The sequence below is a fragment of the Pseudoliparis swirei genome, chromosome 7, assembly GCF_029220125.1.
Source record: "Pseudoliparis swirei isolate HS2019 ecotype Mariana Trench chromosome 7, NWPU_hadal_v1, whole genome shotgun sequence".
Taxonomy (NCBI): Eukaryota; Metazoa; Chordata; class Actinopteri; order Perciformes; family Liparidae; genus Pseudoliparis; species Pseudoliparis swirei.
This window is the reverse complement of record NC_079394.1, coordinates 15,686,570-15,704,260: the sequence shown is the minus strand read 5'-3', so window position 1 is coordinate 15,704,260 and position 17,691 is coordinate 15,686,570. Positions and strand designations below refer to the sequence as shown.

The 17,691-nt window shown below is 41.7% G+C and overlaps 1 protein-coding gene across 5 annotated transcripts in view; it reads left to right on the top strand.

Annotated features, from left to right (window-relative positions):
- LOC130196391 (spermatid perinuclear RNA-binding protein-like) overlaps positions 1-17,691 on the top strand; it is a 54,196-nt gene that overhangs the window by 35,085 nt on the left and 1,420 nt on the right. For 3 of the 5 annotated variants that reach the window (XM_056418466.1, XM_056418469.1, XM_056418470.1), the window contains 6 exons: positions 9,367-9,575; positions 9,766-9,915; positions 11,854-11,988; positions 12,377-12,517; positions 12,603-12,726; positions 16,940-16,990. In XM_056418466.1, the coding sequence (XP_056274441.1) occupies positions 9,367-9,575; positions 9,766-9,915; positions 11,854-11,988; positions 12,377-12,517; positions 12,603-12,726; positions 16,940-16,990 (810 nt within the window). Of the gene's footprint in view, positions 1-9,366; positions 9,576-9,765; positions 9,916-11,853; positions 11,989-12,376; positions 12,518-12,602; positions 12,727-16,939; positions 16,991-17,089; positions 17,529-17,691 lie in introns of those variants that run through there. The other 2 variants (XM_056418467.1, XM_056418468.1) reach the window with 2 other exon arrangements.

Below are 17,691 nucleotides of genomic sequence, written 5' to 3'. Positions count from 1 at the left end.
ACAGACGGCAGAATGTACTTTTCACGGCACACATACTCATTCAGGCCAGTATAATCAAGATTCAAGATTCAAGATGTTTTATTTGTCACATACACACACAGGGTGTGCAGTGAAATGAAAGTGGCAATGCTCAGCAGGAATGTGCAAGGGCAACAAGTACACACTATTTACAAATAAAAAACAACACAATATTTACAGTGTGTGTGTGTGCCTAAGAGGGGCAGTTGTGTGGGTCTATGGTTCACAATCCTTATGGCCTGAGGAAAGAAACTCCGTCTCAGTCTCTCTGTTCTTGCAGCGTGACTACGGAGGCGCCTGCCTGACCGCAGCAGCTGAAACAGTTTGTTGTTGGGGTGGTGAGGATCCTTCATGATCCTGCCGGCTCTGGTTCTGCACCTCCTGGTGTACAAGTCCTGCAGGAACCAGGCTGTGATGCTTCCTGTCAGACAGCTCCAGAGTAGAAGGACTGAAGGATCCTTCTCACCAGAGTGTCTGTGTTTGTTGACCATGTCAGATCCTCGGTGATGTGGACTCAATCCCCAGTGGTGAACAATCAGCTCCTTAGTTTTGGTGACATTCATGATGAGGCTGTTGTCCTGGCACCAGAGTGACAGATCAGCAACTTCCTCCAGGTAGGCCTTGGAGATCAGGCCCACCACCACTGTGTCATCCGCAAACTTGATGATGGTGTTGGAGCTGAACCTGGCCACACAGTCATGTGTGTACAGGTGGGGATCCTGTGTTCAGGGTGAGGACCCTGACCACCTGTGGCCTGGCGGTCAGGAAGTCCAGGATCCAAGCACACAGGGGATGTTCAGTCCCAGCTCAATCAGCTTGCCGCCAGTCTGAGGGACTATGGTGTTGAAAGCTGAACTATAATCAATGAACAGCAGTCTCACATAGCCCCCTCTGGCTGTCCAGATGAGAGAGTGTGGTGTGCAGTACCTGGGAGACAGCATCATCCGTGGATCTGTTTGGGCGATAAGCAAACTGCAGCGGGTCCATGGAGGAAGGGAGGAAGGCGCAGATGTAGTCCTTTATCAGCCTCTCAGCATTTCATGACCACCGAGGTGAGGGCCACGTCATTCATACATGCTGGAGAAGCATTCTTGGGCACAGGGACAATAGTGGATCTCTTGAAGCAGGCGGGACCACGGACTCAGCCAGGAGAGGTTGAATATTGTGGTGAACACTGGAGCTAGCTGGTTAGCACAGGTCTTCAGTACCGCCCAGATATGCCATCTGGACCTGCAGCTTTCCTGGTGTTCACCTCAACAGAGCCCTCCTCACACTGTGCTCGGTCACAGAGAGTGTGTGTTCATGTGTTGTTGGCTGTTGTTGCTAGCCTCAAACCGCATAAAATGAGTTCAGGTCTGCTCTGGTAGTTTGTGATAGTCTGCCATAGGCGCCTGGTGTCGCGCTGCTCCATCTGTGATTCCACTCTGTCTCGTCCTCAGTCCATAGACCGCTGCCTTGTACTCGTCCATGTTGCGGATACAAGACGGATGGATCTATCAACCCACGGCTTTTGGTTAGGAAAGTCCCTAACTTTACCGTGGGCTGGAACTGGATTGGATCATGTCCGATACTCAGAGCGCCCTGTAGCTCAGCCTCTGATTGGTCAGACCACCGATCCTTTGTTTATACTCCGGAAGCAGAAAAATCCACACACAGTCTCAGACGTGTACTGTTTTTCTTTGGTACAACCACCATACCGGCACACCAGTCTGTTGGCTCCTCCACGCGGCTGATGACGCCCAGCTTTTCCATCAGCTGGAGCTCTTCCTTGACTTTACCCACCAGCGGCAGTGGAATTCTCCTAGGGGTTTTCAGTGAAAAAGGCACAGCATTTGGTTGAAGTTTTATGTGATATGCCCGTTTCACCTCACCTAGCCCACTGCACAGTCTAGGGTACGTCGACTTGAGAGTGTTCAAATCTATGCTGGCAACACGTTTGAGCAGGCCAAGGGCTGTAATGGCTGGAAATCCGAGCAAGGGCGTGCTCAGATTTTTGACCACGTAAACCTTCTGCATGGTCTGTTTGACTCCACTCCTCAGCTGCAGTCTGGCGAATCCCGACACCTCCAGCGGCATCCGTCCCGGACCAAGCAAAGGTCTCTCTGCTTTCTGGAGAACAGGCTGCTGTGTACCGGAAAATATGCGGTTCATATCAGTCTGTGACACAGCAGTGACATCCGCTCCGGTGTCGAGTTTGAACCTGATTGTGGTGTTCCTTATTCCTATGTTAGCGGTCCATGCAGCTTTGTCGGACATCACAGAACCCAGGAAGAAACGTTCATCCTCCTCCTCCGTCTCAATACCGTCCACGTTTTCGCCTGCACGACAGACACGCTGAAAGTGTCCTTTCTTTCCACATGAATGACACTTTGCATCGTTGGCAGGGCACTCATGTCTAGGGTGAGGTGAGCCACCACATTTGTAGCACTGGGAGCTATGTGTATATTTACTCTGGCTGCTGAAGTGTGTCTTTGCTCCATCACTTTTGTATGTGTTAAACTTGGGCTTCTCTTTTTGCTTTCTGCCTTCAAACACTCTGTCCACAGTGGCTGCATCCATCTGCACAACACTACTGGCATCACTCCTCAGTGTGTTTTGTTGCTTTTTTATCTCCTCTGATTGTCTTGCCATGTTAAGGGCTTTTTCCAGGTCTAAATCCTTCTCCATCTGCATGCGTTCGGAGAGCCTTGCATCAGCCAGTCCCACGACAATCCTATCTCTGATTAGCTCGTCATGCAATGTCCCATAATTGCAGTGTTCCGCTAATGCGTGTAAGGCAGTTACAAAAACGTCCAGTTTCATTTGCCTCCTGTTTGCGCATGTTAAAACGCGCGCGCTCATATACAATGTTCTTTCTAACAATGAAGAAAGACTCAAATCCGTCTCTCACTTTTGCGTATACTTGCTGGTCTGGAGCGCTTAGTTTTAAGCCTCTCAAGACGTCATCTGCGTCATCTCCCATGCAGTATATCAAGGTGTTCACCTGGTTGACTTCGGAGCTTGCTGACAGGTTGCTTGCCTGACGGAATCTCTCAAATCTCCGAATCCATTTTGTCCAGTCGTTCGGCTTGGAAAAATCAAAGGGCTCCGGCGGCTGGATGCTAAACGTAGCGCTGGGTGTGTTAGCCGCCATGCTGACGTTAGCTGCCTCCCCGTCCTGCTCGTTATCACTCATCAAACTTCACCGAACTCTTCTTCCGAACTTTGACCGACGTCCCTACAGTAGTACAACTGTTACATATCCTGCTTTAGCTACACAGTGTAACCCCTTTGAGATGTCTCCTGTTCAATGAATCTCCCTGGAGCTGGGCAGGCTGGTAGCAACTGTTTATTCTGCATTCACACAAAGGGACAGAGGACGTCGTCAGCTTCTGTGGGCAACGTGCTCCGCTCTCTTGGGGAATCCCGAGTCACTCGTTACTCATTTAAATACAGTCACATTAAATAATATACAAAACAGTGAACTAAAGAAACAGTGATCGTATAGTGGATTGACACTGTCTTTCTTAACTAATTAATTATTCATATTTACAACAATTCAATAACAAAGTAATAATAACAACTCACTCATTAATAACACACTCATAAGAACAACACACTGTAACATACCTGCATTCATACAAAGGGACAGAGGACGTCGTCAGCTTCTGTGGGCAACGGCGCGTGCTCCGCTCTGGAGAGACGGAGCCACGTTCGTGTTAGCTAGGTTCGCTACTATTAAACATTAATGACTGGCGACGAAACATATAAAACAAATACATAACCTAATGAAAACATGACGAATACAATCTAAGACAATTACTAAACAAACAAATAAAGCCAGCTCACTTTTCATTCACTATTCATATCTATTACCCCGATATAGCCCACAGACCCATACAGACAGACGTTACCTCTTGGGGAATCCCGAGTCACTCTGGGGATCCCCCACAATCCCTTGCGTCTTATAATGAATTGCAAGTGCACCTTAACCACAGCAGGTGGCGTAAATTCCATTTTAGCTGGATTTAATACAGACCAGATTGACTATGTTACAACAGCACTTCTGACACCATGTCGAGTTCGCTTAGTAATGCGCGTGAGACAAACTGTGTACTGAAGTTGACATGTTTATTCCCCAGCTCACTCCGTATCTGACCCTCGCCCCACACATTCACTCCCTCATCCTATTGGTCCACAGCCTACCAACATAGGGCTTCCTATTGGTTAAACATACATGTCAATCAACTGTTATGCGTAACATTGAACAATACCACAGTGCGCGCACCCCTGGGGGTGCGCGAGCTGTCTAGGGGGTGCGCGAGAGGAAAAATGTAATGGCGGTCTAATGGTGTAATAATTCATATTAAACATTCTCAGGGCTCTCAAGTGTCACGCATTGAGCGTGAGACTCAGTGGCGTCCCTAGGCTAAAGCCCCGGATGTTTTTTAATTAGCCCCGAATGTTAATAAAAAAGAAAAAAAGATTTGGCACACAAGTGGTTAACACTTCCAGGTCGCACGTGACGTCATTCACCCAAAAAAGCGGAGTCAGACTGGCAGCAGGCGCACGTAGCAGCAAGCTGCTGTCTGAGAGTGTTTCTATGTCTACAAATTTCGCTGCTTCACTCCTCTGGGCTAAGCCCAGCGCCGCCGCTCCCACACATCCGCGCACACAGGTGAGCACACTATCACGAGAAAAAGCCGTCTGTAGGTCTGTGGTTTTGGGAGGGTTAATCATTATTTAAAAAAATGCCCCCCCCAGAGAATATTTTCAGGAGCCGCCACTGCCCAGATCCTGCTGGAGGGAAGGGGGGCAGGGAGAACCATAACCAACACGACCACTATAGTCCACAGGGGGCGCCAGCACCAACACTACCACTTTCTGAGTAACTTGAAACACTGTAGGATCAGACATGATTCCTCAGTTCCTTCTAAAGATAAATAATAATAATAATATTGTGTTTGTGTTTCTTTATTCTGGTGAAATTAATAATTAGTTTTAAGTTTCTTTGGACTTTTGTCACAAACTTCAAAAGTTCACTTTCTGAATGCTTTTAAAAATGCTCTATAAAAATATGATATTGTCAGCATATTAGAAACCAGTGTGAGTTTGGTGGCAGCGTTGTGTAAAAGGTGGGAAGGAGGCGCGTCAGTGGAGCTGAAAGAGTAGCAGCGGTTCCTCTGTTGGACCCGGCGGGTCGATGCTGTCAGACCGGATGCGGTCCAGTGGAGGCCGGCGCTTTAAATTCAGCCGTCACGCCGGATATCTCCTCCGGATCTTATCAGGACCCGGTCCAGTGCGTCAACAGCAGAGAACAACATGGAGGAGGAATAGATGATGATGGAGGAGGAGGAGGAGAAAGAAAAAGGAGGGAGGAAGAGGAGGAGGAGGAGGAAGAAGAAGAAGTGGAGGAGGGAGGAGGAGGAAGATGCTGATATGGAGGAGGAGAAAGATGCTAGTGAGGAGGAGGAGGGGCAGGAAAATGATAATGATGAGGTGGAAAAAGAGGAGTGGGAGGAGGAGCAGGAAGTTAAAAGGAGGAGGAGTAGGATTAGGAGGATGAAGAGGAGGAGGAGCTGTCGGCATTTTGAAGTGCATGTTTCCTCTGAAGCAGAACATTGGAAGTTATCAAGATTCCCAAAACGAGGAAGAAACGAAGCAGAAAGACCTTCAGAGGTCATCGGGGCGTCTTCATAGCCCCCCCCCCCCCCCTCACACACACACACACTCAGTGCATTGGCCCCATCCCCTCTCTTCCCAGCTGTCCATCAGCACCTTCAGGTATTCACTCTGAAGCTCGCTGGAGTCTCAAGAGTCGATACACTGTGTGTGTGTGTTGTGTGTTTGTGTGTAAGTGTGTGTGTGTGTGTACTAAATATCACATTACAGTTTTTCTCCATTGCTTTGGCTCAATTCTTGAAACAGAAATTACATTCTCAAAGCTCTTAGTGCATTTGGTAAAATAGCATATATGGTTCAGCACAACCACATAGATCCCCTTCAAAAGGTCATATCTCACCCAAAACAGTTAACTCAAGCTTCAAACCCAAATCATTTTCTCATAAAAAATAGTCAGTGCCCCCAAAATGAAAACTTCCTTCTCAATTGCTGTGGCTCATCTCTCTCTTGAAAAAAAGGACATTCTCAAAGCTTTAAATACATTTGCCAAAATAACCTAGATGGTTTAGCAAAACACTATGGCACACCTGCAAAAGGTCATATCTCTCCCAAAACACACAACTCATCAGTCAAAACTCATTCCTTTTCTCATACAAATAGTCAGTGCCCCCAAAATAAAAAGTCCCTTCGTCATTGTTTAAACACTGCAGGTCAAAATGTTTAGATGTTTTGTCAGTATGGCAGTGGACCATAGAAATATCCCTCATGTGCACATTTCAATCTTGGCTTTGTCCTTTGACACTGAATGGTTACTGTAGGAGATGTTGTCTTTCCAGAATACTATGTGTATCAAACAGAACAAAGATTCATTCAAGAGGAGCCAACAAGGTTTCACATCACATACTGTAATGCACTTATACTGCCATGGAAATTATTACAGTAATTGCAAAACAGAAACAGAAAATGTGTAGCCTACAGCAAAAAATAGTGTCAAACAAAAAGCACATAAAAACTAAAATTAAGTATAGCCTACACGACTGCGGCAAAACATACAGTAGGAAAGTAAAGCAAAGCTGGAGTTCAAAGCTGGAGTTCATCCTCACTCTCCTGCTCAACATCGCATCTGATGTTCTCCCTTGCGATGCAACGGGGGAAGAATCGCCGTGCATGCCGCAACCATCCCCTGCACTGATCTGCCGTAACATCGGCATAAGCAGCATCCATTGCCTGGAGAAGGGACCTCTGGTTTAGAGCCCGATGCTCATACACCCTCCACCACCACCACGCACCCTTGCTCCTCTTCTTCTTCCTCCTCTTCCTTCGAACAGGCAGTTTCCCTTGTTCGTTTACCTGGCCAGGTGCTTCCATGTTCATACTGTAAACTCTACTGAACTTTGTCACGCCCTCGATATTTGATGGAAGCATTTATACTCCTGGATAGCACCTGTCAGCTAACTAAAATTACTGTGTGATTGGTGATCGGATGTGAGAAAATCCCCCTTGATTAGTAAAGTTCTAGTTGAACCTGAAAATGTAGCCGATGATCCAAGAGATCCATATTACAGTATAGACCATGATGTTTTTCATGGTATTATGTGCCTGAACGATTTTGACAGAGGAGTGAACTATTGTGCAGGTGATGATGTAAACAAGGAAATTATGCCAAGATGTTTTGCAGAGAACAACCACTTGACTGAGAAGCAACAGTCGGTTTAGACCAGCAAGATGTATTCAATTGGTAAGTGGGCTAACTGAAGGCAATTGTACCTAACCATTTGCACAGATGTGCTAAATCATTTGAAATGTGTGCAAGCTGTAGGCAATTGTACTTGTCATTTGCAAGGAGTTTCTAAAACAATTGCAATTTGATGAAAGGAATGAGAAATTCAAATCTGTTGTGAACAAGTGCCCAGTGGTTTGGAGGTTTGCACGAGTTGTTTTGAGAATGTCATTTCTGTTTCAAGAATTGAGCCAAAGCAATGGAGAAAAACTGTAACACAGCATCAACATGTTGAAGGCGTTTACTTTAATATTCTGATGTGATTTAAAGAAAAGGTTTAAATTAGGGCTGTCAGCGTTAACGCGTTAATCTATGCGATTAATTTGGCCGCGTTAACGCACTAAAATATTTTAACGCAATTAACGCAAGTTTTTTTTTTTTTTTTTTTTTTTTTACCGCAGCAGTACGGTTTGACACTGTTTACGTTTTTAAAACAATCATTTCTCCGCGAAAATAAGGAGCAGAAATCAGTTTAAACTCGTGGATGAATCAGTCGGGTTTCCTCCTGCTCCTCCTCCCGTCTCCCCCTTTGATACACAGAGGAACGGAGGGCGACGTGTCGGGACACGCGGCGCGGAAAGAACTCGTCACACGAAACCTTCACCGTGATTGGTCAATCCGTTTGTCTGTCAACATTTCGGGGGGAAAAAAACCAATGAACACTCAGTAAATCACAAAGGACCTCCCACCTCACAGGTTAGGCTCATTTAGCAGCCTGTCAGTCAGAGAACCAGAGAACACGGCGCGAGGACAATGAGGCTCATTTCAGAGCTGAGATTGTTCTGGAATGTTTGATGTAAAACACGTGGGGGTGTGTCACATGCAAAAAACTTTAAACGGTGAATTTAATTTATTTTGTAAAATGTATAAAATGCCCCCAGCCTCCAGAGGGTTAACGTGACATATTTGAATGTCAGTCAGTTACCAAGGCCACTGGTTCTGCTGTGTTCAATGTTAAAGATGACAGGACCAATGGGGTCTCAATATACTTCTTTTTTTTTTACTAATCTGATGTTTCACTGAAGAAACAATTTATCATCCACGATATTAAATACCTCGCTGGCACTGTATATGTAGGAGCCTCTTTGAAAACACAGCTCTGTGTGAAGTTTGGTCTTTAAAAAGAATGAACTTTTAACTTTTAACTTGTAATTGCGATTAATCGCGATTAATCGCGATTAATTAATCGCAATTTCAAACTGTGCGATTAATTAGTTAATTTTTTTTAATCGATTGACAGCCCTAGTTTAAATATATATTATTAAATAACTGTATATTTGTGATTACAGCCAAAATATTTTTCATATCCCTATATTTGAACGTCTGTATTATTTAATATATCTAGTTGCCCTTTTTTATTTGTTCCCACTTTTGTATGTTGTATTTAAATCATATTTATTATATACAATATGTAATAAAAACTTTGTTTAAATTTTTTTATTATTCATTTTAATTATTTGTCATTTTAATTAATTACATTTAAATTGTATTTAATTCATTATTATTATTTATTCCTTTAATCTTCTTTTTTTTTACAAATTAAGAACAGAAAAGTCTCTTAATGAGCATTAATCTGTCCACGTTATACTTAATATTAATAATATTATTATTATCAACCTGGAAGCACTGGTTTATTTAACTTGTATCAACTTGTGTGCTCATTGGTTTTTATGCCGTAGCCGACAGAAGAGAATAAAATGTGCTTCTTATTTATGGTTTCTTTTGGTCGATGTAGATCACGGGTTTCATTTGACTTTATTATTAATTCATTTTTTGTAATTTTTTTTTATTTTTATGTAATTAATTTAATTGTAATTTTGTTTATTATTACAAAACAAGTCAACAGAAAAAGTCTCTTGATGAGCATTAATCTGCCAACGTTCTATTTATTATTATTATTATTATTATTATTATTATTATTATCTGGTGGATCACGGGTCTCACTCGGTCCGGTTCTGCCTCCGTAGTCCTGGACTGGAGGATGACGGATCCCAACCACCCCATGAACGCCCTGATGCGCCTCAACCAGATCCATCCGGGCCTCCAGTACCGCCTGCTGGCCCAGTCCGGCCCGGTGCACGCGCCGGTCTTCACCATGTCGGTGGAGGTTCAGGGGACCAGCTACCGGGCCACCGGCAATGCCAAGAGGACCGCCAAGCTCCAGGTGGCCCTCAAGGTACTCGAGTCCAGACTCTAGTCCAGTACAAACCTGTTCCAGAAATGTAGTGTGATATTGCATCATATATTTATATAAATATAATTACATTTAAAATAAATAAATATATGTAAAAAACAAATGTATATATATATATACATATCAATATAAAAAATATAAATACATTTCAAAAATATATATATATAAACAGGCGCTGCAGGCTCTGGGCTTCGTGCTCGGAGGCGACGGAGACGTTGACTCGCTGAGCGCCGACGAGAAGTCCGACGGCGAGGGCAAGAACGACCGCATGTCCACCAGCTCCAGCTCCACCTCCATCACCTCCTCCACGGACGCACAGGAGGTGGGAGGAGCGAACGTACATACACACACACACATTCACACACACATTCACATACAGGACTGTCTCAGAAAATTAGAATATTGTGATAAAGTTCTTTATTTTCTGTAATGCAATTAAAAAAACAAATGTCATGCATTCTGGATTCATTACAAATCAACTGAAATATTGCAAGCCTTTTATTCTTTTAATATTGCTGATTATGGCTTACAGCTTAAGAAAACTCAAATATCCTATTTCTAAATATTAGAATATCATGAAAAAGTATACTAGTAGGGTATTAAACAAATCACTTGAATCGTCTAATTAACTCGAAACACCTGGAAACACATTTTCAAATGTTTGATTTTGTTTTGCTGTTATAAATCTTTTTTTTTACTTGGTCTGAGGAAATATTCAAATTTTATGAGATAGGATTTTAGAGTTTTCTTAAGCTGTAAGCCATAATCAGCAATATTAAAAGAATAAAAGGCTTGCAATATTTCAGTTGATTTGTAATGAATCCAGAATGCATGACATTTTTGTTTTTTTAATTGCATTACAGAAAATAAAGAACTTTATCACAATATTCTAATTTTCTGAGACAGTCCTGTATATGATATTCCTCCAGCTGTTGTTGTGAGAGTCTGAATGTGACGTCAAAGAGTTTTCCTCCAAATTTAGAATAAATTAGAGATGAAAATCCCTGAAAAACAGTACATATACAGGACTGTCTCAGAAAATTAGAATATTGTGATGAAGTTCTTTATTTTCTGTAATGCAATTAAAAAAACAAAAATGTCATGCATTCTGGATTCATTACAAATCAACTGAAATATTGCAAGCCTTTTATTCTGATTTATTGCCGATTATGGCTTACAGTTTAAGAAAACTCAAATATCCTATCTCTAAATATTAGAATATCATGAAAAAGTATACTAGTAGGGTATTAAACAAATCACTTGAATTGTCTAATTAACTCGAAACACCTGCAAGGGTTTCCTGAGCCTTGACAAACACTCAGCTGTTATAAATCTTTTTTTGTACTTGGTCTGAGGAAATATTCAAATTTTATGAGATAGGATTTTAGAGTTTTCTTAAGCTGTAAGCCATAATCAGCAATATTAAAAGAATAAAGGCTTGCAATATTTCAGTTGATTTGTAATGAATCCAGAATGCATGACATTTTTGTTTTTTTAATTGCATTACAGAAAATAAAGAACTTTATCACAATATTCTAATTTTCTGAGACAGTCCTGTATATGATATTCCTCCAGCTGTTGTTGTGAGAGTCTGAATGTGACGTCAGAGTTTTCCTCCAAATTTAGAATAAATTAGAGATGAAAATCCCTGAAAAACAGTACATATACAGGACTGTCTCAGAAAATTAGAATATTGTGATGAAGTTCTTTATTTTCTGTAATGCAATTTAAAAAACAAAAATGTCATGCATTCTGGATTCATTACAAATCAACTGAAATATTGCAAGCCTTTTATTCTGATTTATTGCCGATTATGGCTTACAGTTTAAGAAAACTCAAATATCCTATCTCTAAATATTAGAATATCATGAAAAAGTATACTAGTAGGGTATTAAACAAATCACTTGAATTGTCTAATTAACTCGAAACACCTGCAAGGGTTTCCTGAGCCTTGACAAACACTCAGCTGTTATAAATCTTTTTTTGTACTTGGTCTGAGGAAATATTAAAATTTTATGAGATAGGATTTTAGAGTTTTCTTAAGCTGTAAGCCATAATCAGCAATATTTAAAAAAATAAAAGGCTTGCAATATTTCAGTTGATTTGTAATGAATCCAGAATGCATGACATTTTTGTTTTTTTAATTGCATTACAGAAATTAAAGAACTTTATCACAATATTCTAATTTTCTGAGACAGTCCTGTATATTCATATATATGTATGTATTTATATATACCTGACCCTCTCTGTCCGTCCACAGTCCAGAGCTCCGGGTCCGATCCTGACGGCCGGCGGTAAGAACCCGGTGATGGAGCTGAACGAGAAACGCCGCAGCCTCAAATATGAGCTGATATCAGAGAGCGGGAGCAGCTACGACAAGCGCTTCATCATCGAGGTACACACACACACACACACACACACTCACACACACACCAGGGTTCATCAGAGAGCCTCCTCTCTGCAGGGTTCATACGATATAAAAAACCTGGAAAGGTCATGAAAAAATCATGTAAATGTTATGGAAAAGTCATTAAAAAAAGTAATGGAAAAGTCATTTAAAAGTTCATTAAAAGTCATTTTAAAGTCATTTAAATGTTTTTTTTTAAGTCATGGAAAAGTTATTTAAATGTCATTTAGATGACATTTATAAGTCATTTAAATGTTTTGTTAAAAGTCATTAAAAAGTAAATTAAAAGTGATTGAAAAGTCATTTAAAGTCATGGTAAAGTCATGTAAATCCATTGGTCATCGTGTGTATGACCCTGCCTCTGGTCCGCTGACAGGTGGAGGTGGACAAGCAGCTTTTCCGCGGAACGGGTCCCAACAAGAAAGTAGCCAAAGCCAGCGCGGCGCTCTCGGCCCTGAAGAGCTTGTTCTCCGGCGCCAAGCCCGCGAGCAGCAAGAAGAAGAGGCCCAACCCTCCGGTGAGTACACGCCGCCGCGCTGCTCGCCGGTGAGCCACCGTCGTGCCGTGGCGCTCACGTGTTTCTGCTGCGTTGTTTCGTGCAGCCCAAGCGGCCGGTTGCCTCGGTGATGACCCTCCCGGCCCTCGCCGCCAGACCCACGCGGCTCCCCGTCATCCCCAGAGCGCCTTACATCAGCACGCCGCCCACACACGGGTACCTCCCCCAAGGTAAGTCAAGGTCGTCGGGTTTGGACGTGATTAATACCGTTATATTACTGATATATATACAGGACTGTCTCAGAAAATTAGAATATTGTGATAAAGTTCTTTATTTTCTGTAATGTAATTCAAAAAACAAAAATGTCATGCATTCTGGATTCATTACAAATCAACTGAAATATTGCAAGCCTTTTATTCTTTTAATATTGCTGATTATGGCTTACAGCTTAAGAAAACTCTAAAATCCTATCTCATAAAATTTTAATATTTCCTCAGACCAAGTAAAAAAAAAGATTTATAACAGCTGAGTGTTTGTCAAGGCTCAGGAAACCCTTGCAGGTGTTTCGAGTTAATTAGACAATTCAAGTGATTTGTTTAATACCCTACTAGTATACTTTTTCATGATATTCTAATATTTAGAGATAGGATATTTGAGTTTTCTTAAGCTGTAAGCCATAATCAGCAATATTAAAAGAATAAAAGGCTTGCAATATTTCAGTTGATTTGTAATGAATCCAGAATGCATGACATTTTTGTTTTTTGAATTGCATTACAGAAAATAAAGAACTTCATCACAATATTCTAATTTTCTGAGACAGTCCTGTATATATACGCACCAAGTATATCACACATCACCGTTATGTGTTAAATAAAAAATTTAAAAATATATATATATTATTTAACACAACAGTGATGTGTGATATACTTGGTTCTAACTTTGGTGAAAATTACAGTTTAGATTAATCTACTTATCGACCACAACTTTAGCTGGAAACCACATATCAAGTATGTCAGGTCCAAGTTAGCACGTACTGTCGGGATATTATGCAAAACAAGGCACATACTAAACTATAAATCATTGCAGACATTATATTACACTCTCATTCTACCATACATGACATATTGTGTTGAAGTGTGGGGGAACACCTACAAAAGCACCCTACAGCCTTTATGCATCATGCAAAAGAGAGCAATCAGTGAACAATGTTGGATATCTAGAGCACACCAATGCACTGTTCTTAAAATCACATACACTGAAATTAATGGATTTAGTAGAGTTCAAAACAGCACAAATACTGTACAAAGCTAGACATAATTTACTTCCTGGCAATATTCAACAGATTTTTAGAGATAGAGAAGGAGAGTATGAACTAAGAGGGAGATGGAATTTCTAGCAGCCAATTGTTCATACAACTCTAAAAAACATGTGCACATCTGTCTGTGGGGTGAAACAGTGGAATATCTTAACTGATGACATCAAAGAAAGTAAAAATCTGGTGATATTCAAGAAAAAATATAAAGACATGACTGGAGAAGTACAGGCGTATCAGCATTGATGAAGCATCATAAGTAACGGTTAATGGGGACAAGTTTTTTGTTTTGTTTATTGTTTTATGTAAATATGTATGTGTGTGTATTTTTGTGTGTGTATGTGTGTGTATTTATGTGTGTGTATATGTATATGTACACTACCGTGCAAAAGTTTGGGATCACTTAGAAATGTCCTTATTTTTCAAAGAAAAGCATTGTTTTTTTCAATGAAGATAATATTAAATCAATCAGAAATACACTCTATACATTATTAATGTGGTAAATGACTATTCTAGGTGGAAACGTCTGGTTTCTAATGAAATATCTCCATAGGTGTATCAACTATCACTCCAGTGTTCTAATGGTACATTGTGTTTGCTAATCGCCTTAGAAGACTAATGTCTGATTAGAAAACCCTTGTGCAATTATGTTAGCACAGCTGAAAACTGTTTTGCTGATGAGAGAAGCTATAAAACTGGCCTTCCTTTGAGTAAGTAAGTAAGTAAGTAATTTATTTTCCATAAGTACATACATAACATGTACATACTGGCAGACATTAACAACAGAAAAAAAAATTACAAATGGAGGACCGTCCAAAGACCGAGGTCTGTAGGCTCCTCTGAGATGAGGAGTTGGACGGCCCCTCCCCTAACCCTTTAGCACCCCCCCCCCCTCCCAACTACCACAGGCACACAGACAGTACACACACATATGGATGAAAACATAAAATGTCGTACAAGCAACAAAAAAAACAAAAAAACCAGAACAGGAAAAAGAAAAAGTCATAGTAAAAATAATAATAGAAGACAAATGTGAACTAATGATAACTTAGAAAAAATAAATAAAAATAATATCACGAACATCAAATTATGGATATACATTTTATTTTAAATATTTTTCCTCTATTGTACTGTGCCGCCAGGCTGTAAATCAATATTAAAAACTTTCAAAATGAAGTGAGATGGCGTTTAAGTCGAGAAGCAAATGCCTTGATGCTGGATGCCGATTTGACCTCGTCCGGAATTTGTCTCCAGAGCTTTGGACCTCTACAGATGAAGCTTTTAAATACAATGTTGACTGTATGTTTATTTATATGAATGCCACCACGCAGCCGCGTGTTGTGATCGTAGACATTTGTGTTCCTTGTGAACATACGTAACAGATTATGTGGCAGATTATTATTCATAAATCTGTACATCTGGAGCATCATATTTGTGGGTTCGATAAGACAATCAAAATGGCCAGAAAAAAAGAACTTTCATATGAAACTCGCCAGTCTATTCTTGTTCTTAGAAATGAAGGCTATTCCATGCGAGGAATTGCAAAGAAACTGAAAATTTCCTCCAGCGGTGTGTACTACTCCCTTCAGAGAACAGCACAAACGGGCTCTAACCAGAGCAGAAAGAGAAGTGGGAGGCCCCGGTGCACAACTCAGCAAGAAGACAAGTACATTAGAGTCTCTAGTTTGAGAAATAGACGCCTCACAGGTCCTCAACTGGCAGCTTCTTTAAATGGTACCCGCAAAACGCCAGTGTCAACGTCGACAGTGAAGAGGCGACTCCGGGATGCTGGCCTTCTAGGCAGAGTGGCAAAGAAAAAGCCATATCTGAGACTGGCCAATAAAAAGAAAAGATTGGTATGGGCAAAAGAACACAGGCATTGGACAGAGGAAGATTGGAAACAGGTGTTCTGGACAGATGAATCCAAGTTTGAGGTGTTTGGATCACACAGAAGAACATTTGTGAGGCGCAGAACAGGTGAAAAGATGCTGGAAGAGTGCCTGACACCATCTGTCAAGCATGGTGGAGGTAATGTGATGGTCTGGGGCTGCTTTGGTGCTGGTAAAGTGGGAGATTTGTACCAGGTAAAAGGGATTTTAAATAAGGAAGGCTATCACTCCATTTTGCAACGCCATGCCATACCCTGTGGGCAGCGCTTGATTGGAGCCAATTTCCTCCTCCAACAGGACAATGACCCAAAGCACACCTCCACATTGTGCAAGAACTATTGAGGGAAGAAGCAGGCAGCTGGTATGCTGTCTGTAATGGAGTGGCCAGCACAGTCACCAGATCTCAACCCCATTGAGCTGTTGTGGGAGCAGCTTGACCGTATGGTCCGCAAGAAGTGCCCATCAAGCCAATCCAACTTGTGGCAGGTGCTTCAGGAAGCGTGGGGTGACATTTCAACAGATTACCTCAACAAATTAACAGCTAGAATGCCAAAGGTCTGCAATGCTGTAATTGCTGCAAAAGGAGCATTCTTTGACGAAAGCAAAGTTTGAAGAAAAAAATTAATACTTCAAATAAACATCATTATTTCTAACCTTGTCAATGTCTTGACTATATTTTCTATACATTTTGCAACTCATTTGATAAAAAAACTGAGTTTTCATGGAAAACACAAAATTGTCTGGGTGATCCCAAACTTTTGAACGGTCGTGTATGTACATGTGTATATGTATATATGTTTATGTATATATATATAGGTATATGGTTCTCTGAAATAAGTTTTTTCATGAAATTATAGGTTAGGGCACTTATAAACTTGATAGCTTCAGCCTTGACCCTTTCGGTCAGCCACTTTCTTCTTTTGTTGAATTTTGATTTTTGTATATTTTGCTGATCAAAATAAACTAAACTTAATTTTGTAACATATAGTTATTAATCTGAATATGCAGGGTTATTTATTCATTACGCCATTTAATACAAAGCTAGCAGCTTGTTAGCTTAGCACGGAAAAAAAGGCGGACCTTCTTCTAATCTCACAAACACAACAACTTTTTTCCATTTTACAGGAAGTTAAGTGTAAATGTTGCCGGCTAGCTGTTCCCACCTGTTTCCATGCTTTATGCAAAGCTAACTGGCCGCTAACAGTAATTACACCGTATCCGACTTCCTCTTTGTCCTCCCAGGGTTCGGCGTTCCCTACGCCTACAGCCCTGCAGGAGCCCTCCCTCCCTACGGTAAACTCAGTCACGATCAATAACCCCATTGATTTGTCCGTCACTGCGTTTGAGTTCTTTTTATTATTATTTTTTTCCTTATTATTTGCTCTTCCTCAGGTTTTCCCTCCAGAACAATAGTCGTCCCAGTCATCCGAGTCCCTACGACATACCCCGTTACCTACCTCTACCCCTATTAGGACCCTCACCCCCTCACAGGAAGTGACCCGCCTCTACCCCTATTAGGGCCCCCACCCCCTCACAGGAAGTGACCTGCCTCTACCCCTATTAGGACCCTCACCCCCTCACAGGAAGTGACCCGCCTCTACCCCTATTAGGGCCCCCACCCCCTCACAGGAAGTGACCTGCCTCTACCCCTATTAGGACCCTCACCCCCTCACAGGAAGTGACCCGCCTCTACCCCTATTAGGGCCCTCACCCCCTCACAGGAAGTGACCCGCCTCTACCCCTATTAGGACCCTCACTCAAAGAAAAACAATCATCTGCTTTAAGGAACAAAATAAAAACTATATATATATATACCCCCCCCCCCCCCCCCCCCCCCGACCGCTATGAACCCTGGGAGCTACTTAAGGTCCCTTGGGAGCAGCTAAGTATGTGGTGTGTTTTTGACTTTGCCCTCCGACCTTTGACCTCGTTCTCCATCCATCACACCAGCAAACCAAAGTGCCGCTGATCGTTTTCCACCGACCTTTGACCTC